This window comes from Mesoplodon bidens (genome assembly GCF_964165515.1).
Source record: "Mesoplodon bidens genome assembly, chromosome: 15".
Lineage (NCBI taxonomy): Eukaryota > Metazoa > Chordata > Mammalia > Artiodactyla > Ziphiidae > Mesoplodon > Mesoplodon bidens.
This window is the reverse complement of record NC_138171.1, coordinates 12,464,903-12,488,232: the sequence shown is the minus strand read 5'-3', so window position 1 is coordinate 12,488,232 and position 23,330 is coordinate 12,464,903. Positions and strand designations below refer to the sequence as shown.

Sequence of the window (23,330 nt, the reverse complement as noted above, 5' to 3'; positions counted from 1 at the left end):
TGAGAGAGGGGGCGGGCCAGGGCGGCCTCCAAGAGGAAGTGACGTAAGCACAAGCGCAGTGACGACGGGGAGGTCGCGAGAACAGGAGAGCCGCCTAGCGTGCCGTGCTGGTTTCCGGAAGTGGCTGCTGCGACGACATGCTTGCGGAGCTGGGTTTAATCGGGACCATAGGCGAAGATGATGAGGTGCCGGTGGAGCCAGAGACTGACTCCGAAGACCAGGAGGAGGAGGTATGAGCCGATCGGGGTGGGAGCGCGGCGGCGGGCAGCCGATGTCCTTGACTGCTTCCCTTCCCCGTGGTGCCTCAGGTCCCTGCCCCCAAGGGCTCAGCATCCTCTGCCAGGCCGGCAAGTGTCCCTGGGTCTCACCCGAACCCCCAGATCTTCCTCAGTTTGCTGGCCACTAGCTTTTCCTCATCTCCGCGCCTGTGCTTGTGCTATTCTGTGTCGCCTTGGTGAACTCAGTACCCATTCACTGAACTGATATTTAATCCAGGCGCTGTGTCATAGAGATCCAGAGACAGAGTCAGTCCTGGTTCCTAGTCAAGGAGCCATGGTTATCCATGCGTTCATTAAGGCAGTATTTATTGACTATTTATATGTGCTACACCTAGTGTTAAGCATTCAGGACACAGCAGTGAACAAGAAGGGCAAGGAACACCGCTCTCCTGAAGCTTATGTTGTGGTGGGGAGTTAGAGACATTAAACAGCACGGCAGTTAAAAAGGGACCGGTATCATGAAAAGGTGCTCATCCTTTAAAGCTCCAGCTCAAGTGTTTTCCCCTCTGTGGCCTCATCTGCTTACTGACACCTCTGGTTTGGGCGTCCCTCGGCCTCTACAAATTCAGCTTTTCCAAAGCTGAACTCTGGTCTCCCTCACCCTCCCAACCTGCTTTATCTCAAGCCAGAAACCTTGGAGTTATCCAGCCTCTTTCCCCTCCAGTGTTCTGCAGGCTACCTCAGAAATCTCTCTTAAGCTTCTTCCCCCCTCAGTCCACACTGCTTCCACCCTAGTCCAGGACACACTGCCATCTTGTACCTGGATACCTACAATCCTAACATACCTGGTCTGTAACTGTTTCTCTTGTCGCCCCCACCAAGTGTATTTTCCACTTAGTAGCCAGAATCTTTTTGTTTCTTGAATGGAAAACTATCACAGAAAAATTATCACTTATATGTGGAATCTAAAATACGACACAAATAAACATATCTATGGAACAAAAACAGATTCACAAATATAGGGAACAGACTTGTGGTTGCCGGGGGGGGCGGTGGGGGGAGGGAAAGACTGGGAGTGTGGGGTTAGCAGATGCAAACTACTATGTATAGGACGGATAAACAACAAGGTCCTACTGTATAGCACAGGGAACTATATTCAATACCCTGTGATAAACCATAATGGGAAAGAATATGAAGAAGAATATATATGTATAACTGAGTCACTTTGCTGTACAGCAGAAATTAAACACAACATTGTAAATCAACCATACTTCAATAAAAATTTTTTTTTAAATTGTCATAGAAAAGGACTGAAGGAAATATGGCAAATGATGCTAAACTTCAAGTTTAGCTTGAAGTGCTATACAATTACCAATTTAAACTAGGTACTGGAGAAATGAGATATAATCATTACTAATAACAAAGTTTAGGGTCAGAGTTCTTATGAAATTGTTTACCTCAAGTAAGAAAAAAAAATCAGTATAGCACTTTTTAGTTCTCAGGGTTTTTTCTTCTGTTTATCCTCCTGCAGCCATAGTTCAGCCAGTTCTCCTTCCTTTCCCATTTCCAAATGTATGAGTTAAAAAAATTTTTGTTGTTGTTGTTATTTATTTCTAACTTAATTGAATTGTGGTCAGAGAACAGAGTCTGTATAATATTGATTTTTTTGAACTTATTGAAGATTTGCTTAAAAGGAATACTATGTGATCAGTTTTTGCAACTATTCCACGTATGCTTAGAAAGAATGTACATGCTCTAGTGCAGTGTTCTCTATTTGTTCATTGGAATAAAGGTTGTTAATTGTGCTGTCCAAGTTTTCTACGGACTTACTCATTTTTTGTGTGTGCTTGATCTGTCAATTATTGAGATGTGTTAAACTCTCCCAGGACAATTGTGGATTATTCTACTTCTTGTCATCTGTCAGCTTTTGCCCTGTATATTTCTGTTCTCTTATTGGGTACCTTCATTTCCTCCTTCTTTTTCCAGTGTTCTTTCATCTCAGTCCCATAGTCATCCTGCTTCTCCCTCTTCCCAGGGGCCCATTGTGCTGGGCAGAAAGCAGAAAGCCTTGCAGAAGAACCGCAGTGCCGACTTCAACCCTGACTTTGTTTTCACTGAGAAGGAGGGGATGTACGATGGCAGCTGGGCCATGGCTGACGTCATGAGCCAGCTCAAGAAGAAGGTGAGACTGACACAGATAGGCAGTTCCAGGCCGTGGGCTGTTAGGGTTGGACAGTGGGCTTCAGGGTCCAATGGTTTAGGAATGCCAAATGTTACATATAAATTGCTTTAAAAATGGACATAGCTATGTTACCATCGTCTCTTTTCTAGGTATTCGATCCTTGTTTTGAGTATTAGAAAGAAACCATTTTTATGTTGTTTTGTAACAGAGAACAATCTAGCAGGCATCCTTGGTAGTGGTGTTCTTGAAGGCTTGACTCTGCCCCACAGATACTATCACTTTCTGTCACTTGCCAGGTGATCTCATGTGGCCTTTCTGTTTAGGGTCCCTGGTTCCCACACATCACAGCCAAAACTGCCGTGAATGTCACTGTCATCTGCTTGTTTGCCAAGACCCTGTGCTTTTCTTTGAATCTGGTTAACAAGCTAGAAGGTGCTTAAAAGTTGTCTTCCATTTCACGTGCTTCCGAGGGAAATACTGCCTGCTCAGGGCAGTGTAATCCAGACCCTGCTGGTCCTTGTTCTGTTTCAAATAAAACAGCATTGCCTTTTCAAAGTCATCTTGAGAGGGTTTTTTTTTTTTCCTTTTCATGTGTACTTCATGTAGTTACCGACTTGGTCTTATAGCGCTTACATTCTAGCAGGGTAGAAAATGACTAGACAGACAATTAAGCCGTTCCTTATGGCTGTGGTAAGCGCTGTAGCGGTTCAGGGTGCTTTGAGCGGGCATCAAGGGGGCCTGCCATTACCTCACCTTTGGAAAGTTTTAGCAAGATCCAGCGTTACCTGAATTTGCTCGCCTTTCAACAGTTTGATAGGCTAAATTATGTCTGATGGGCAAGGGGAAGAGTTTTTCCAAGTAGCATTCAGATACAGTGTGACATCTCTTGGTAACTGTATCATTCTCAATAGTAAACTCCTTCTACAATGTGGGTGTTCTTACTGGTTCCAGGTAATTTGAAGATTTTTCACAAAAAGACCATTTATTTAATGGTTTTTTGTTTGCTTGTTTGTTTTGTTGTGAATAATCTATGGATTGATTAACCTGTCCAAGTACAGAGGAGCTTTTTCTATATTTGACATCTGAGACCCTACCTTAAGAAGCCCTTTGCTTTATCTCTTTCCCACACGTATGTTTCTTTTTCATCTCTTTATTTTTATCTGTAGAGGGCAGCCACGACATTAGATGAGAAGATTGAGAAAGTTCGAAAGAAAAGGAAAACAGAGGTGAGTAAGCAAAGCAGTTACTTCTCTTTGTAGGTGAGCCCTGAGCTTTACTTTCAGTGTGACCACACCGTTTCTCTTGGAGCCTAGGTTGCAGTATGGCTGGTGCAGGCAGGCTTTCTCTGTGTGTCTGTGGTTAATAGTCACTAAGAATCCGCATAGTTTTCTCCCAGGCCTGGGAGCATAATATTTTTCCCTTCCTTCCCTTCCCTTTCCCTTCACAGGTTCTGGATTTCCTGAAGTTTGTAGTCGCCTTGCTTGATTACAGTTTCTTTTCCTAGGATAAAGAAGCCAAGTCTGGGAAGTTGGAGAAGGAGAAAGAAGCAAAGGAGGGCTCTGAACCAGAGGAGCAGGAAGACTTTGAAGGGAAAGATGAGGAAGCCCCAGAAGATGAAGAATCAGAGACTGACTACTCGTCAGCTGATGAGAACATCCTCACCAAAGCAGGTAGGCGATACTGTCAGAAATGGGGACAGGAAATTGGAGTGTTCACTTTTACTTTGTAGGTTATCCTATGCTCTTCTACACAGTTAAATTTAAGATCCCCGGGTCGACCTCCTTTCTTTTTTTTTTTTTAATTTTTTTTAATTAATTAGTTTATTTATTGGCTGCGTTGGGTCTTCATTGCTGTGCAGGGGCTTTCTCTAGTTCTGGTGAGCGGGGGCTGCTCTTCGTTGTGGTGCGTGGACTTCTCATTGCGGTGGTTTCTCTTGTTGCGGAACACAGGCCCTAGAGTGTGTGGGCTTCAGTAGTTGCGGCGCGCAGGCTCGGTAGTTGTGGCATACAGGCTTAGCTGTTCAGTGACACGTGGGATCTTCCCGGACCAGGGTTCGAACCCGTGTCCCCTACATTGGCAGGCAGATTCTTAACCACTGGGCCACCAGGGAAGTCTCGACTTCTTTTCTTTTAGCTTCTCTTTTTCCTTGGGATTTTGGTAGGGTTGTTGTACTCTGCAGTCAGAGTTCACTCTTTTTCTTTTTCCCTTTTTTTTTTTTTGGTCATGCCGCGAGGCTTGCGGGATCTTAGCTCCCCGAGCAAGGATCAAACCCAGACACCAGCAGTGAAAGCGCCAAGTCCTAGCCACTGGACTGCCAGGGAATTCCCACGTTCACTCTTTTCCTCATCTCCAGCCCCACACAGCTGTTGGCACTTCTATGACTCAAACTTATTTGGGGTGATAGGTCCCCCACCTCAGATGAGTCCAGCCACGTAGTAGGTGCTCCATTAATATTTCTTGCAGAAATGAGTGCTAAAGCATCCTTATATAGCACAGTGGTTGGGAGCCTTGTCTCTGGAACCTGCCAGGTTTGCTTCCTGTCTGACCTCAGGTGAGTGACTTACCTGCACGGCTGCACAGCCTCCTCTTCTGTGAGGTGACGCTGGTGACAGGAGCTCCCTCAGGTTGTTGCATGGATTCAGTGAGGTGTCCATCCACGTAATGCACTTAGGACAGTGTCTAGCAGACTGAGTGCTCAGGAAGCATGAGCCCTGGTTATCAGCTCTCTTTTTCTCCATAGATACACTCAAAGTAAAGGAGCAGAAGAAGAAGAAGAAAGGACAGGTGAGCGTGGGCTTGGACAACAGTGTGCAGCTCGTTTTTACAACCTGAAAGAATTTTAAGGTCATTTAATTCCCTTTTTGCTGAATTCTCATTCTGTCTTTTGATTTTCTGATGTAGGAAGCAGGAGGATTTTTTGAAGATGCATCTCAGTACGATGAAAACCTCTCATTCCAGGACATGAACCTTTCCCGCCCTCTTCTGAAGGTAGTGGCTTCTGTTGTCAACCATGGGATTCTTGCAGTCGCCCCGTAACTGGGCTCGTGGCCTCCCTGAACTCTGTTGTCCACACAGCTGCCAGGGAACCCTCTTACACAAAGGTTTCCATCTTGGCCTGTACGGCCCTGCCCCTTCTGGGCCCCTCTGATGATGCCTCTCAGCAGCCATTCTGCTCTGGCCACACTGGCCTCACTGGCCCCCACACAGGCCAGGCATCTTCTCCCTCGGGGCCTTTGTGCTTGCTATTCCCACTGCCTGGAAGATCGTTCCAGAAATCTGGCTGGGGTGCTCTTCGCCTCTTCCAGGATTCTCCTCAGTAGCCCCTGCTGCATGAGACCTTCCCCGACAGCCCTTCCGTAAATTGCGCTCATCCCCTGCCCCTGCCCTTGCCAGCCCCCTTGACTGCTGTAGCTTTCTCCATAACATTTATCTTCATATGACACGTGTTTGTTTTCGGCCTGTTTTTTCTACCAGATTCTAAGGGCAGGGTCGTTCCTTTTGTTTATTACTATATCCTCAGGGCCTAGAAAAGTGACACATAGTAGGTGGATTGAATGACTGGGAGGGATTGAAACCTGTTTGGAAACCTATCTTGTTTGTTTTGTGCTGAGACTCCCCCTCCTCTCCTCTCTGACCCTATCTTTTCTTTCTCTTCAGGCCATCACAGCCATGGGCTTCAAGGAGCCCACACCGATCCAGAAGGCATGCATACCTGTGGGTCTGCTGGGGAAGGACATCTGTGCCTGTGCAGCCACTGGGACAGGTAAAAAGGATAGGGACTTGGCGAGGGGAGGGAGAGGAGGAGGAAGAAGAAGGATGTGCCACATAGAATAGGCTCTGGGTTGACTTACCAAAAGCCCACTTTGCTAAATATGCAAATATAAATTTTAATGCAATAACATTGTATATTCTGTGTAGTAACTTCCCTTTTAAAAAATATGAATATAGGGCTTCCCTGGTGGCTCAGTGGTTGAGAGTCCACCTGCCGATGCAGGGGACATGGGTTCATGCCCCGGTCCGGGAAGATCCCACATGCTGTGGAGCGGCTGGGCCCGTGAGCCATGGCCACTGAGCCTGTGCGTCCGGAGCCTGTGCTCCGCCATGGGAGAGGCCACAACAGTGAGAGGCCCGCGTATCCCCAACCCAAAAAAAAAAAAAAAAAAGAAACCACTTTAAAAAATATGAATATATATTTTTCTGTTTTTTTTTAAATACTCTACTTTTTTAAAATAGGGTAGTCACAGGTTGCAGGTTTCAAGTGGTCTGGTGAAGGTCATTTTTATTTAATCCTATCAGGGTGTCTCTGTGACCATGACCTCCTGTCACTCCCATGATAAGCCCCTGTCATAGGAGTAAAGATTTTATAAAAGGGATGTTTATCACAACATTGTGTATTAGTGCAGTTAATTATATAGTCATGTAATAGAATAGAATAGAAATAGTCATGTAATAAAATACGATGCAACCATTTAAAAAAAGTAGAGTACTTAAAGAAATAGGAAAATTATTTTTTTTAAAGGGAAGTTACTAAACAATATATAGTGTTCTTGCATTAAAATTAATATTTTTGTATTTTTGTCCATTAAAAAAAGATTGGTAATATAGATACTGTTTTAGTAATGCTTACCTCTGGTTGGCTGAACTGTGGGTGGTTTTTATTGCTTGCTTTTTTTTTTTTTGTATTTCCCAGATTTTTTACATTGACCATGTGATTGATTGATTGATTTTTTTTTTTTTTTTGCGGTATGCGAGCCTCTTACTGTTGCGGCCTCTCCCACTGTGGAGCACAGCCTCTGGACACGCAGGCTGAGCAGCCATGGCTCACAGGCCCAGCCGCTCTGTGGCATGTGGGATCTTCCCGGAGTGGGGCACGAACCTGTGTCCCCTGCATCAGCAGGCAGACTCTCAACCACTGCGCCACCAGGGAGGCCCGATTGATTGATTTTTTAAATTTATTTTATTTATTTATTTTTGGCTATGTTGGTTCTTCATTGCTGTGTGCGGGCTTTCTCTAGTTGCGGCGAGCGGGGGCTACTCTTTGTTGCGGCGCACAGGCTTCTCACTGCGGTGGCTTCTCTTGTTGCAGAGCACGGGCTCTAGCCATGAGGGCTTCAGTAGTTGTGGCACATGGGCTCAGTAGTTGTGGCTCGCGGGCTGTAGAGTGCAGGCTCAGTAGTTGTGGCACACGGGCTTAGTTGCTCCACAGCATGTGGGATCTTCCCAGACCAGGGCTCGAACCTGTGTCCCCTGCATTGGCAGGTGGATTCTTAACCACTGTGCCACCAGGGAAGCCCTGACCATGTGATTTAAAACCAGAAAAAAAGTTTTATGAAAAATAAGTTGCTTCACTTCCCTCTGAGTAGATATGTAGGTTTTCTGTGTGCAAGTGACAACCTGGACCCGGGAAGGACAGAAGCTCCTCTCATTCTGCTTTCCTGCTGCCCTTGCCTCCAGGTAAAACTGCAGCTTTTGCCCTGCCCGTCTTGGAGCGTCTGATCTACAAACCCCGCCAGGCTCCAGTGACCCGTGTGCTGGTGCTGGTTCCCACCCGGGAACTGGGCATCCAGGTGCACTCCGTCACCAAGCAGCTGGCCCAGTTCTGCACCATCACCACCTGCCTGGCTGTGGGTGAGTGTCTGGCTGAGGGCTGGCTGCCTCTGAGAGAGTGTGGCGCGGTGGAGGGGGGACGTGCGCCACTGTCTGAGGGTGACGGGTGCAGGAAAGCCTTCATGTGAGTGAAACCACTTAAAAACCAGATGACGTTTTCACAGTAGATAGTGAGGGCGATGGGGAGGGGTTTCACTGAGGCTTCACCAGCCTTGCAAAATGAAACTTCAAAATTATGAAACAAAGTTTTTCTTGATACTGAACAAATTTAGGATATGATTTTGTCTTGCATGAATAATGAATCAAATATTTATTGGGGCAGAATCTTTCTGATGATGTTATATGATGGTGTTATCTAACCTTCATTTTACCCTCCTTAGGCGGTAGGAAATTGTAGGTGATTTAGAAAGATTATCCGTTTCTCAGCTGCATCTCTCAGTTGGTGGATGGTTGAATTGTTGTATTCTGAAGTGGCTTTGTGTCATCATCGTTTTTGATTTTTGCACTTAGCACAATCGTAATTAAATGATCTGTCTCTCCCACCATATTGTAAAATCTGCGCAAGTGGGGCCTCTGTCAGTCTCGTGTCCTGCCGTTTGCTCGGCATCTGCCGTGGGAGCTGGCAGGTAGCAGGGCTCAGTCCGTACTGGTGAGTGACTCAGCTGGCTGCCTGGCGGGCTTTTCTTTTCGCAGGCGGCCTGGACGTGAAGTCTCAGGAAGCAGCCCTCCGGGCAGCGCCCGACATCCTCATCGCCACCCCGGGCCGGCTCATCGATCACCTCCACAACTGCCCCTGCTTCCACCTGAGCAGCATCGAGGTGCTCATCCTGGACGAGGCTGACAGGTGCACCTGAAATGGTGGGGTCCCCAGGGCCACACCCCGCGGAGGGAACCTGCACTCTGCCTGGTCCTGCATGGCTCTGACCAGTTCAGCTGTCCATGTTTGAGCCTTTGTCCATCTTATCCCAGATTATCCTGCTCTTTTTCTGTAATGTGATGGTTAACAGGGAAGGCAAGGTAAATGCTGGCTCCACCGCTTCCTGAGATTGGGAAACGTCTCAAAGCAAATCTTGTCTTGTTTGTAAGTGGGGGATAAGTACCCACCTCATGGTGTTGAGGATTCAAGGAGTAATGCCAGTAAAGTGCCAGTGCACAGGGAGGATTCAACCAACAGCCTCGCTTACTGTGATGCAGGCTCCCCCTCCTTCCCCCCTTCCTCCTCTTCCTTCCCTCCCTCTCTTCCTTCCTTTCTCTCATTCGTGTCCCATCTGCTCACCTCTTTCCTTCGTGACTCAACAGAATGAACTCTTAATGAACTGGACTGCTGTGGAGGTGGCAGGGTAAGGAGGCTGTTCAAGTTTACTCTCAAACTGAAGCATCTCCAAACTAACCAGGTCCTTAACCAAGTTTCTCATCCTCTGTGCCCCTCTCCCACTTCCCATCCCACTGAGCAACTCCATCCTTCTAGTTGTTCAGGCCATATTCTCAGTGCCATTCTTGTCTCCTCATTTTCTCACCCCCCCAGGATATCCATTGGTAAATCCCATCCACACACTTCCACCTTGGGGCTTCTCTTCTGCATCGTCGTTCCCTCAGCTTGGAATGACCTCCTTTACCTCCTCAGGTTTCTGCTCCAGCTGTCACTTTGCTGGCCACTCTATAACAGTTCCTGGGACTTCCCTGGTGGTCCAGTGGTTAAGAATCCACCTGCCGGGCTTCCCTGGTGGCGCAGTGGTTGAGAGTCCGCCTGCCGATGCAGGGGACACGGGTTCGTGCCCCTATCCCGGAAGATCCCACATGCCGCGCAGCGGCTGGGCCCACGAGCCATGGCCGTGGAGCCTGTGTGTCCGGAGCCTGTGCTCCGCAACGGGAGAGGCCACAGCAGTGAGAGGCCCGCGTACAGCAAAAAAAAAAAAAAAAAAAAAAAGAATCCACCTGCCAATGCAGGGGACACGGGTTCGATCCCTGGTCCGGGAAGATCCCACGTGCCGCGGAGCAACTAAGCCCGTGCGCCACAACTACTGAGTCTGCACGCCACAACTACTGAAGCCCGTGTGCCTAGAGCCTGTGCTCTGCAACAAGAGAAGCCACCACGATGAGAAGCCCACGCCCCGCAATGAAGAGTAGCCACCGTTCACTGCAACTAGAGAGAAAAGCCTGTGTGCAGCAACGAAGACCCAATGCAGCCCCCCAAAATAAATAAATTACATTTTTTTTAATGAAATATTTTTTAAAAAACAAAAAAAAACAGTTCCTGCCTTCCCCCAACACCCCCGCCTCGTCCTTCCCTTCCTGCCTTATGTTCTCTGAGGTGCTACACCTCCTTGACCTCCTGCATTGTTACCTGAATGCTCGTGTGGTGGCTGTGTCCCTCTTCTCCCCAGAACTTCCTGTTCGAGAAGGGCCGGCTTTGTGTTTGTGTTGCCTGCTGCCATATCCCAGTGCCAGGGCCGTGTCTAGAATCTAGCAGGTGCACAGTAGGTGTTGAATAACTGGTCGACTCCGTCCCCCAAGCATTCTTGAGGCCTGAAGGAGGTAGAGGAGATCGTTCTAAGCCAAGGGAACATGATCTGATTTAGGTTTTAAATATCAAAAATATCAATGTCTCAAAAGACCAAGAAAGGCTGTGGAAGTTTCAGACTGAGACCAAAGAGACACGACAACTAAAGGTGATACCTGTCCCTCGACTGCAGCCTGAGCTGGGCGAGCAATACTGTGAAGGATTGGGTGGGTTGAAAAAATTGGAGTCACAGTAATCTCACAGATGACTATTACCTGCAAAGAGAAAGAGGTTCCTTTCCTAGTGGAGAGAGCTGGTAGACACCACTTCAACCAAGTGACCAAACTGCAATGCTGGAACAAACTGACCGTCTGTCTCCGGATGGAGTGAGAGTGAGGTGCACGGCTGCCCCCCACCCCGCTCCCAGCAATGATTGTTGAATCCAGTCACTGGGGAATAATTAGACATATTCAGAGTGTGAAAAAGGATGAGAGGACTTTCTAGACTAAGGGAGACTAAAGAGATGTGACAACCAAGTACAACGTAGGAACTGTCATTCCTGGACTAAAAGCTATAGAATGACATTTTGGGGACAGTTAGGGAAAACTGAATATACATTGTACTTTACTTTAGATATCATTCGGACACTTGAATTTCTCAGGTGTGAAATGACATTGTGTTTATGTAGGAGAAAGTCACCGTTCTTAGGGAATGTGTGCTGAAATATTTAGGGGTCTGGTGTCATGATGTCTGCAACTTAATAGCATATGATTCAGCAAAAGAAAAAAGGCTAAGCAAATATGGGCAAATGATAATTCTTGGTGAATCTTGGAAAAAGGGTAAAATAACACTAATAAAATAAGTAAATAAATGAGCCTGAAACATAACCAATGACAGTATCGAAACATCACCTGTGCAGTGTTTTCTGTCCTTCATCGATACAGATGCAAGCTCAGCCCATTTCTCTTGGCTCCTCCCCTCCCCCGCTTGCCAGGATGCTGGACGAATACTTCGAGGAGCAGATGAAGGAGATCATCCGAATGTGTTCCCACCACCGCCAGACCATGCTTTTCTCAGCCACGATGACGGATGAGGTGGGCTGTAGGGAACAGAGGGGCAGCGCAGAGGACCCCGGGCTGAGCTGGAGCACCGGCTTGCCTCCCTCCCTGCCTCCTGACAGGCTGGTCAGCACCCCTGCCTTTGTGCCTGGCAGGTGAAAGATCTGGCTTCTGTCTCCCTGAAGAATCCCATCCGGATATTTGTGAACAGCAACACGGACGTGGCCCCCTTCTTGCGGCAGGAGTTCATCCGGATCCGGCCAAACCGGGAAGGGGACCGGGAAGCCATCGTGGCAGGTGAAAGCCCGGGGTGGGACTGAGCAGGGAGGGCTGCTCAACCTCGCTGAGCTTCACACCGAAGTGTTGGTTTTTCCCCGGCGACTCCTCCATGCGGTCTCCCCTGCCCCGGTGTGTGGTACTGCTCTTCCTCTGCTCCGTGCTTTCACCACGAGTTCTTCCTCCCTTTCTTTCGTCGCTTCACCTCCCTTCCACCGTCCAGTCCTCTTCATGTCCTGCTGAACTCCTAGCCACTTCCCTCCAGCTGCCCCGCTCTGGCCCTTTCGTCCAGGCCACTACTGTGTCACCTGGATTGCTGCAGCGGCCTCTGACCTGGCTGTCTGCTTCCACCCTGTCCTGTGGAAGTGCCTTCTCCATACTGCAGACCATTTAAAAGGATCATTTACAAACAAGCATTCGCTCCTGTTCCTTCGCTGTTTAAACCCTCTGGTGTCTTCCATTGCTCTTAGACTGAAATCAGTGCTCCCTAGCGAGTCCTGTAAGACCCCTGGACCTGCCCCGGCCTGCCCGGAGCCCCCTGCCTGCCCGGAGCCCCCGGCCTTGGTGCCTTAGCTCATGGTGCTCCAGCCACACCCGCCTGCTTTCGCTTTCTCAAACCCCCCAAGCTTTTGCTCTTTCCTCTGCCTGGAATCTTCCCCCAAATCTTCTCGTGGATGAGACTGTTGTCATCAGCCTAATGTCACCTCCTCAGGCCAGCCCTGAAGCTGCTGCATCTTCTCTTCATTCTCTCATGGCATTTACCGCCCTTGAGAATTGGGACTCGGCCTCTCCGTCTCTGCCCTGGAGTGGGAGCTCTGCGAGGCAGGGGCCTCACCTGCCACCCCTGAACCAGGCACAGCAGCCGCTTTGCAGGGGAGGAGGGAGGACATGCTGGAGGCGGCCACCCGCTCACTCTTCTCTCCCTGGCAGCTCTGTTGATGAGAACTTTCACCGACCATGTGATGCTGTTCACCCAGACCAAGAAGCAGGCCCACCGCATGCACATCCTCCTGGGGCTGATGGGGCTGCAGGTGGGCGAGCTCCACGGCAACCTGTCACAGACGCAGCGGTTGGAGGCCCTCCGGTAAAGTTTCGGGGGCTGAGACTCCCACCCATCCTTCAGAGAGGGCTCTCTTCATTCCAGAGTCACAAAGTACCATCCAGAGGTCATGTTTGAGTGATACCAGGGGATACAGTACAGTTCCCCACTTCAGAAATTTTAGCTTAACCATTCTAAGGTCATGTCTTAGATATATTCAGAACTTTGACTTTGTAGAAAATGATACTCTTGCCCCAGGATTTGAGCGTGGGAGCTGCTGAGCGGGATCACAGCAGGAAATTGACTTGGGATGATGCAGCACACATTCGGATCTCTGCAGCCTTTCCAGAGCAGGGGACATACCCAGGTCTGCTAGAATGAGATCCTGAAGCAAATTCATTCGTATTTCTTGAGCACTTACTTTGCCAGGCCCTGTGCTTTTCCACGTGATTTCTTGTTTAACTCTCGCAGAATCGAGTCAGCTTGGTAGGCAAGGAGGAACCCTTTAGGACTCTCCACTGATCCTTATTCACACAGGCAGCTGAGAGTTTTCTTTTTTTTTTTTTTGTGGTCGGACCCGCAGGCCCAGCAGCCATGGCTCACGGGCCCAGCCGCTCCGCGGCATGTGGGATTTTCCCGGACCAGAGCACGAACCCATGTCCCCTGCATCAGCAGGCGGACTCTCAACCACTGCGCCACCGGGGAAGCCCCTGAGAGTTGTTTCTTAAAGGCTGTTTTGAATGCTGAGGCACTTGCCTCTGCTCCGTGTTATAGTCTAGCTCTGTGGTTCCCCAAGCTTCTCTATTTATGGGAGTTGCTGTTTAAAGTGGTATACAGAAAACCACATTTCCTCTATGTTGTGGGATGTTTGGGGGTCATGTAAGTGTCATTAGGCTGACATTTAGGATCTATCTCCACTGTGACGGTCTGTACTCCGCTGCTTGACCCCAGAAGGGTTTGTGTTCTCTTCGCTGGCTCAGGCTTCTGCAGAGTATTGACTGGGGTCAGGTATTCAGAGGAACATGTTTGTGGCTGTTTCCAGGCGCTTTAAGGATGAACAGATTGACATCCTCGTGGCCACAGATGTAGCAGCCCGTGGACTTGACATCGATGGGGTCAAAACGGTGAGCGGGCCCCATCTTCCTTGAGTTTTTGCTGGGAGTCCTTTGGCCTCCTCACGTCACCCTCTCCCCGCCGACTCCCAGGTCTGACTGATGCTTCACTTTGGCCTTCCAGGTCATCAACTTCACGATGCCCAACACCATCAAGCATTATGTCCACCGGGTGGGGCGAACAGCTCGTGCCGGCCGGGCCGGGCGCTCAGTCTCTCTGGTGGGAGAGGAGGAGCGGAAGATGCTGAAGGAGATCGTGAAGGCCGCCAAGGCCCCCGTGAAGGCCCGGACGCCGCCCCAGGGTGAGCAGGCGTCAGTGCCGCGGCTCAGGGCAGTTCGGGTGGGTGGGGGAGCATCCTAGCTCAGACCCCGAAGGACGGGGCAGCGGGCAGAGGGTAATGGGTGAGAGCAGGCGCTTTGCAGTTAGGAGCCAGATTTGAATCCCAGCTCTGCCACTTCCTTGCTGAGGGCCCCTGGGCAGGTCTCCCCTTGCCTCTCTGGGCTTCATTCTCTCTGTGTGTGAAAGGGACTGAGGAGAGACTTGTGCCCCAAGTGCTTAGTCATAGGTATTTGCCAGCCTTTGGGAAGAGCAGGCCTCTTCTTAAGGCACCACCCCCACCACCCCCTTCCCCACTTCCTCTTGGTGGGGGCCCAGGATGGGAAGGAGGTCAGTACTTATTCTTTTTGTATATCTTTCATTCCTTTTTTACTCATCTGTAACGGTCATATAAAGCACATCATTAAAAAAAAATTTTTTTTAAGTTACAAAAGTAATATGTATTCAGTGTTGGAAAGAAGTAAATCAAATAAGAGTAAAAATGTAATTGTACGTGAAAGAGCTCACCACTCATAGCATTTAGATACACATCTCTTCAAGACCTTTTTTTCCATTCATAGGTCTTTTTTTTTTCCTTTCATTTAAAAAATTTTCATTTAATTCATTCAATCTATTGCTATTTATTATATTCTAAGTATTGGGGATACAGCAGGAAACAAAACAGCTGACACTGTTGGGAAAAAAACACAATAAATAACCTAATTGTAGGTGTGATTGAGAATGACAGGAGAAGTGCCTACTTTAGAAAAGCTGCTGAGAAAAGGCCTCTGACAGATGGCATTTGAGCGGAGTCCCGGATGACAAGAATGAGATGGCTGTGGGTGGTCTGGGGACAGAGTGTGCCAAGCAGGGAAAACCAGGGCAAAGCCTCAGAGACAGGAACACACTTGATGTGGGAGTAGAAGACAGGGAGGGCCAGAGGCCCGAGGCCTGTGAGCAAGGGGTAGGCAGAGGTCAGAGAGGTAGGCAGGGGCCACGCTGAGGAGTTTGGAATTTATTCCACGAGCATCAGGAAGCCTTTGGGGAGGTGTTAAGCAGAGCAGCCACACATAAAAAAAAAAAAAACAGTTTTCTGTGTCACTAAATACCCATCTGAGGGCTTCCCTGGTAGCGCAGTGGTTAAGAATCTGCCTGCCAATGCAGGGGACACGGGTTCGAGCCCTGGTCAGGGAAGACCCCACATGCCGCAGAGCAACTAAGCTCATGCGCCACAACTACTGAGCCTGTGCTCTAGAGCCCGCGAGCCACAACTACTGAGGCCACATGCCAGGACTACTGAAGCCTGTGCGCCTAGAACCCGTGCTCCTCAGCAAGAGAAGCCACCACAATGAGAAGCCCACGCGCAGCAACGAAGACCCAACACAGCCAAAAATAAATGAATTAATTTAAAAAAAAATAGCCATCTGTGTTGTTTGCATCAGCTACACCATATTCATCCTTATTTTTTAAATCTTTTTCATTCTTTTCCCCTGAGATGTCATCCTCAAATTCCGGGACAAGATTGAGAAAATGGAGAAGGATGTGTATGCAGTTCTGCAGTTAGAGGCTGAAGAAAAAGAGATGCAAAAGTCAGAAGCCCAGGTGAGGCTGTGAGGAACGCTCTGGTCCATATGCTGCTTAGTAAGCAGACTGCATGGGCCCCGGCTGGTCTGCCTTCTGATATGCTGTGTCTGCCAAACGTATCATCAGAGCCCCAAGTATTTACAGGCAGTGGCTTCCTGCAGCCGCCATCTTCTGTATTATCAGATGTAGGTTTCATGGCAGGCATCCTTTTGCTGTCCCCACAGATCAACACAGCACAGCGGCTCCTGGAGAAAGGGAAGGGGGCACCAAACCCTGAACCTGAAAGGAGCTGGTTCCAGACCAAAGAAGAGAGGAAGAAGGAAAAAAGTATGTTGGGGAGGTTCCTCAAAAAGCTAAACATAGAATTACCATCAGGCCCAGCAATTCCACTCCTAGGTCTATACCCCAAAGAACAGAAAGCAGGGACTCAAACAAATACTTGTATGCCAGTGTTCATTGAAGCATTATTCACAATAGCCAAAGGGTGGAAACAACCATGTCCATCAGCAGATGAATGGATACACAGAATGTGGTAGGTACATACAATGGGATATTAATTCAGCCATAATGAAGTTCTGGTACATGCCATAAGGATGAGCCTTGGAAACATGCTAAGTGAAATAATCCAGACAAAGGGACAAATCTTTATGATTCCATTTATATGAGGTACCTAGATAGGCAAATACATAGACACAGAAAGTAGACTAGAGATTACCAGGAGCCGTGGGGAAGGAGTTGTTACCTAATGGTAATAGAGCTTCTGTTTGGGATGATGAAAAAGTTTTAGAAACAGATAATGGTGATGATTGTACAATATTGTGAATGTCATTAACGCTATTGAATTGTACACTAATGAATGGGTAAAATGGCAAACTTTATGTTATACATATTTTGCCACAATTTAAAAAAAGTAAGTCAGAAAGATATTTAGATATATATCCCTTTTCTCTCCCTTTAAAAAATAAACAAACAAATTCACATTGTCTACACCTTGCTTTTTTCAATGAATTTTGTAGTTTGGAGATCATTTTATACAGGCACATATATAGCTGCCTTTTCTCTTTTTCAGTGGCTATGTGGTCTTCCATCACATAGGTGGATTATAGTTTATTTTAATTAGTTCCCCACTGAGGGACATTGAGGTTGTTTCCAATCTTTTGCTATTATAAACAAGTGATGTAGTGGATAGCTATACAGATGCCCTTTCACAATTAAGCAAGCATATTTGATTTACAAGGTAAGTTCCAAAAAGTGAAACTGTAGGTCAGAGGCTATGTGTATTTATTATTTTGTTAGGGATTGCAAAATTACCCTCCAAAGAGGTAGTACCAGCATTTAAGAAATACTATCTGTATTTGATGGGACAAAAAATTAAGGTGTATGTAAAGTTTCTGTGTTATAAATAGAGTTATAACTATATTGTGGGAAGGGGTGGGAAGTGTATCTTTCATAATACGAGGCAGATATATAATGAATGTCTCAAGTGGATTAATTAAGAAATAGTGGAACCAGCAGGTTATTTAGTGAGATGGAGGTAACCGCCAGGAGAGGAAGTGACTGCTGCTTTTCATTTTAAGCCCTTAAATGTATCACTTTTAAATATGTACACTTTTGGGTTTTTTGGGGTTTTTTTTGTTTTTTGCGGTACGCGGGCCTCTCACTGTTGTGGCCTCTCCCGTTGCGGAGCACAGGCTCCGGACATGCAGGCTCAGTGGCCATGGCTCACGGGCCTAGCCGCTCTGCAGCATGTGGGATCTTCCCGGACCGGGGCACGAACCCGCATCCCCTGCATCGGCAGGCGGACTCCCAACCACTGCGCCACCAGGGAAGCCCAAATATATACACTTATTGTAAGTTTAAAAAAAGATTTTATAAAATGGTACCTGAACTCTCACGCTCTCTTCTCATCTCAGTTGCCAAGGCTCTGCAGGAGTTTGACTTAGCCATAAGAGGAAAGAAGAAAAGGAAGAAGTTTATGAAGGATGTCAAGAAAAAGGGGGAGATGACAGTGAGTAGCCTCCCCTTTGGAGTTGGGTCCCTGCCTGGGGATGTGGGTCAAGGCTGCCAGGTCTGTTCCACACTTACATGTCATCCTCTCCCCAGGCAGATGAAAGGTCCCAGTTTGAAATCCTCAAGGCACAGATGTTTGCTGAGCGGCTGGCCAAGAGGAACCGCAGAGCCAAGCGGGCCCGAGCAATACCCGAGGAGGAGCCAGCGAGGGGCCCTGGTAGGCAGATGGGGAGCCTGAAGGAGCTGGTAGGAAGGTTCTGCCTGAAACCTGGGCTTGTGGTCAGGGACAAAAGGGGAGGGATGATGATAAGAGCCCATGCTTTTTGAGTAATGAGTATGTAGGTGTGTACAGCTGTCCTTTATTGGCTCCAAGGCGTGAAGCGACCCTGTGTTTAGTAGGATTTGAACTCAAGCCTTTCTGATTCTGGAGCCTAAATCCTTACCAGCTGCTGCTTGGAGGAGTGGGTCAGGGTAGAATGAGGGGAAGATGTTTTCAGCCCATTTTATGTTTAGGTAGTCCATTCCACCTTTGGACTCTGCAGGCATCCTTTGGAGTGGTTCTTCACACCTGGTACTTATGATTCCTTATCTCTTTTCTGCTGGCATCTGATGTCTTACTTCCATGTCAATAAAACATCAAGCCAGAGCATCCACTGAACTTGGAACCATTACCTTGAGCTTAAGGGGATTTAGGAGCTTGGGACAAAAAGGCCATATCTAACCCATTCTCTCTGTGCACAGCAAAGAAGCAAAAGCAGGTGAAGAAATCTGTATTTGATGAAGAACTCACCAACACAAGCAAGAAGGCCCTGAAACAGTATCGAGCTGGGTAGGGTTTTAAGTCATCATGGAGCTCTTGGTATTCTGATGAAAGCTATGAATCATCTCCCTCCTTCCTTCCCCACTCCCAGTTCTCATATACCTACAGCTTTATAATGCAGGCATGCCTTGTTTTATTGTATTTTGCTTTATTGCACTTCGCTTTATTGCACTTCGCAGATATTGCAGTTTTTACAAATTGAAGGTTTGTGGCAACCCTGCATTGTCAGATGATGGTTAGCCTTTTTTTAGCAATAGAGTATTTTTATTTTTTTAATTTTTATTTATTTATTTTCTGGCCACGCCACGCACTTGCAGGATCTTAGTTCCCTGACCAGGGATCGAACCCGGATCCCAGCAGTGAAAGTGCAGACTCCTAGCCACTGGACCGCCAGGGAGTTCCCAGCAATAGAGTATTTTTAAATTAAGATATGTGCATTGTTTTTCTTTTTAGATATAATGCTATTGCACACTTTATAAAGACACTAGAGTATAGTGTAAACGTAACCGTTACATGCATTGGGAAACCAAAAAATCCGTGTGACTTGCTTTATTGTGATACTAACTTTATTGCAGTGGTCTGGAGCCAAACCCTCAATATCTTTGAGGTCTGCCTGTATATAATTTCAAGGGCTCCTGTCTGCCCCCTCCCCCGCCAGCGCATCTGTGGATTCCCAGGGTGAGAGCAAGAGAAGTGTTAAGGCCCTCCTGCCTTGGAGGTGAAATAGCACATTTTTGGTTCAGAAATAGAGCTTTCTCTCAGGGGAGTGATAGAACCCCAAAGAAAGGATTCTGGTGTGCTCTTGGGAATGTGCTGTTCCTCCGCACATCCTCCGGGCTGGGGTAAACTAAGTTACGCAAGCAGTTTTATTATATACACAAGAAGGAAGAGCCTCTTCCAGTCTTATTTTAGTGCTGGGCCCTGACTTCCATAAACCCATATTATCAGGTGGAAGAACACAGACTTAGAACCTCAGGCCCTGAAAATGACCCATTTGTGGTGCTGCTGCTTTGTATGGGAGCTGGTAGGATGGGGGGTGAAACATTGCCTGCTTGTCCAACATTTTGCCATCTTCTCTCATTCACAGCCCCTCCTTTGAAGAAAGAAAACAATTGGGCTTGCCCCACCAGAGACGAGGAGGAAACTTTAAATCTAAATCCAGGTAGTGTTTACAGTTCTGGAGGACCAGAGGCTATGAGTGGGGTTGGAGAGGAAAGCTTTCCTGGGAGAGGAGCTTCTCCTTCCTCTTTCTGGTCTTGGCGTTGGTCTTTACCCTGCTCATTTTCTTCATAGGTACAAGAGGAGGAAGTAGCCGTGGTGGCCTGAAGAAGTTCATGGGGCGGCTCTTAGATCCCTTCTTTGTGGGAAGTCATCCTGGTTTGGTCTCTCTTTTCTCTGTTTGTAAAAAAATTCTTTAAAACTTTAATACATCTTTGTCATTTGTACATTAAAGAAATGGAAAAGTTGGGGGGGGGGTGGTATATAGCTGTTTCCTAAGCATCCTTGTCAGCCAAGGCTCCTTTCTTGATTAGCTTTCACGTAAAGAAAATACTAGGGGGCTTCCCTGGTGGCGCAGTGGTTGAGAGTCCGCCTGCCAATGCATGGGACACGGGTTCGTGCCCTGGTCCGGGAAGATCCCATATGCCGCGGAGCGGCTAGGCCCGTGAGCCATGGCCGCTGAGCCTGCGCGTCCGGAGCCTGTGCTCCACAACGGGAGAGGCCACAACAGTGAGAGGCCCGTGTACCGCAAAAAAATAAAGATAAAAAATAAAATACTAGGGACTTCCCTGGTGGCGCAGTGGCTAAGAATCTGCCTGCCAGTGCAGGGGACACAGGTTCAGGCCCTGGTCCAGGAAGATCCCACATGCCGTGGAGCAACTAAGCCTGTGCGCCACAACTACTGAGCCTACGCTTTAGAACCCGCAAGCCACAACTACTGAGCCCGCATGCCACAACTACTGAAGCCCGCACGCCTAGAGCCCGTGCGCCACAAGAGAAGCCACCACAATGAGAAGCCACATGCAACAACAAAGAGTAGCCCCCGCTCGCCGCAACTAGAGAAAGCCCGCGCGCAGCAATGAAGACCCAACGCAGCCAAAAATAAATAAATTTAAAAAAGAAAATACCAGATGGAAGAGGTATTTCTGGGAGGCTGAAGAGACCGGTCTCATTGTGTACCTTACCCTTCTGTCTCTTCCCTCCATAGCACAGTCTGCGTCATCTGCTAGCTTGGCACTGCCACATATACTTGGTATGCATCTCTGTGCTTGTAGAGGAGCTGGATGTGGAGTAAGGATATTCATGCTAGAAGTTCTGTCAATGTCCCAGAACAAAAAGCTGTCATTTATTGAGCACCAGCGTGCGCCAGACATTTCTGTGTACTGAGCACTGTTTCATTCAGTTCACTACAGCCCTATGAGGCAGATAAAGAAACAGAGGCTTAGAAAGATGGAGTAACTTTCCAAAATGGCACAGTTGGGAATTCAAGTTTTTGAAATCACGGTATATCTCAACCTATACCCTGACTCTTTACTGTGGTGTGGAAGTGCTACTGGAGAGATGGAAGTTCAAAGGGGACAGAAAGGGTACCACATAGGGGCTTACCTGGTGGTCCAGTGGCTAAGACTCTGCGCTTCCACTGCAGGGGGCACAGGTTTGATCCCCAGCAGGGGAACTAAGATCCCGTATGCCATGCGGCGCGGCCAAAAAAACAAAAAACCCAGAAAGGGTACCAGATAAATTAGCTCTTTGTTGCACAAAAACAGGTTGTACCCTGTAGAATGGTGGTTCTCATCCTTTTCTGTATCACAGGTCCCTTTGACAATTAGATTGAAAGCCAGAGGACACTCCTTGGGAAAACTGTGATTGTAGTTTATGTCATATATAATTTCAAGCAGTACACAGACCTTTTTCCTTCAGCTCAAAAATTATTATCCAATAGCACATACCCTCAAGATTAGAGTATGTTTAACGCTATTCATTTAGGCTGTACCTAAATGTTGCCAACAGAGGGTTCCCGTTCAGTAAATAATGGCACACACACAAGATGGAGACCAGGGATTGACCCCGTGCCCCATGGGGTGGAAGCACGGAGTCTTAACCACTGGACCGCCAGGGCAGTCCCAGACTCACCGTTTGTTTTTTGCGGTACGCGGGCCTCTCACTGTTGTGGCCTTTCCCGTTGCGGAGCACAGGCTCCAGACGCGCAGGCTCAGCGGCCATGGATCACGGGCCCAGCCACTCCGCGGCATGTGGGATCTTCCCGGACCGGGGCACGACCCCGTGTCCCCTGCATCGACAAGCGGACTCTCAACCACTGCGCCACCAGGGAAGCCCAGACTCACCGTTTTTACGTGCTTACAGAAAGATCCCCAAGCTAGATCGTTAGGCCAAGTGCAGAACTATGTACTTTTTTAAGGGTTAGATATTGCATATGCACAGATTGATCGATTTTCTCTGGAGAGGACTCATGAAACTGTTAGTAGGAGTGCCTCTGGGGAAGGAAACTTCAAGTATACCTTTTGGTACAGGTTGAAGAGTTTTCTTTTCACCAAGAGTAAAAATGAATTATCAGCCAAAAGAAAAAAACCCATACCACAGACACAGAAGTATGGCCTCCTCGTAGGCACTGCCTCCATTCCCATCCTGTCTCAAGCTGCTTGAGCTGCTTTTAACAGTTGAGGACAAACACAGACCACTGATTTTCTCAAATCATTGTTTTTATTAATAGGCTTTATAGGCTAAAGTGCATAGTAAAGACAAAAAAGGAAATGTGTACATAGCAAAGGAATGTTTTCTCGCCAACATTAGAAAGACCTGAGATGCCTAAGTGTCAGTTCTAGGGAACACTGGACTGAGGGAATATGTATGCAGGCAGCAGGCCTGGGGGCTGGCTTCTGGTATGGACCTGGGACCTACAGAAGCTGCTGGCATGCTAACCCTGCCCAGGCAAAAGCTGCAATAGAGGGTGTTGGGACAAAAGGGTCACACTTTGGATAGGCGCTGCTGGTACTAAATGAGAGTTTAGTCGTTTCAAGGCCCTGGGGAACCAGCACAGCTACTGAGCCTCTCCTATTGCAGGGAAAAAAAACCTCAACCATCCCAAAGTGCAAGTCACAGGAAGGGTACAGGGATCACGCCTTAGTTGGCCTGGGCCTGCTGCACAAGCCCCCAGCTGTGGTCTATCACACTTTCCCCCACTCTCAAGCTGGTCTATCACACTTTCCCCCACTCTCAGTGAATATGTAACGTCAGGATTAGTCAGTGAAGTCTTTGTCTTATCACGTGCCTCCATCTCCTGGAATGAAGGTGCCCAAGGAGGAGGGTAGGAGGGATTCTTGTGCTCCTTGAAAGGATAAGCAGTTCATAAACAACTCCTCTGGGCCTCTGTTTACTAGAGTGGAAGTGAGTCTTCAAGTTAGGTCCTGGCAATTTAGAATGAGTCTGCTTCACTGAGCTCCTATCTGGCTCTGGAGCACTGCGGAATAAAACATGTGACTGAGTCAGGATCCAGAGACACTACTAGGTAGCCTAGGTGGAAGCCCCAAACGTGCTTCAGGCAGTCCGTCCACTAACTTGCAGAAAAGACAAGAGGAGAGACCTGTTAAC

At 47.9% G+C, this 23,330-nt stretch overlaps 1 protein-coding gene across 1 annotated transcript; it reads left to right on the top strand.

Moving 5' to 3' along the window:
• The first annotated feature begins 66 nt into the window (after nt 1–66).
• Nucleotides 67–20,148, top strand: DDX27 (DEAD-box helicase 27). Its single transcript, XM_081256908.1, has 21 exons — nt 67–230; nt 2,254–2,400; nt 3,567–3,626; nt 3,905–4,070; nt 5,141–5,184; nt 5,302–5,388; nt 6,058–6,163; nt 7,855–8,028; nt 8,701–8,851; nt 11,502–11,601; nt 11,721–11,862; nt 12,772–12,925; nt 13,923–14,004; nt 14,117–14,294; nt 15,804–15,910; nt 16,117–16,219; nt 17,806–17,900; nt 17,996–18,119; nt 18,644–18,731; nt 19,810–19,884; nt 20,016–20,148. The coding sequence occupies exons 1-21, from the start codon at nt 138–140 to the stop codon at nt 20,032–20,034; spliced, it is 2,295 nt and encodes a 764-aa protein (XP_081113034.1). The 5' UTR covers nt 67–137; the 3' UTR covers nt 20,035–20,148.
• The last annotated feature ends 3,182 nt before the right edge of the window (nt 20,149–23,330 follow it).

Excerpts from the sequence above, each read along its gene's own strand:
- DDX27 (XM_081256908.1), top strand. The coding sequence starts at position 138 with ATGCTTGCGGAGCTGGGTTTAATCGGGACCATAGGCGAAGATGATGAG. Across the intron at positions 231-2,253 it reads CCGAAGACCAGGAGGAGGAG|GGGCCCATTGTGCTGGGCAG; the intron begins GTATGAGCCGAT and ends CCCTCTTCCCAG. Across the intron at positions 8,852-11,501 it reads ATCCTGGACGAGGCTGACAG|GATGCTGGACGAATACTTCG; the intron begins GTGCACCTGAAA and ends CCCGCTTGCCAG.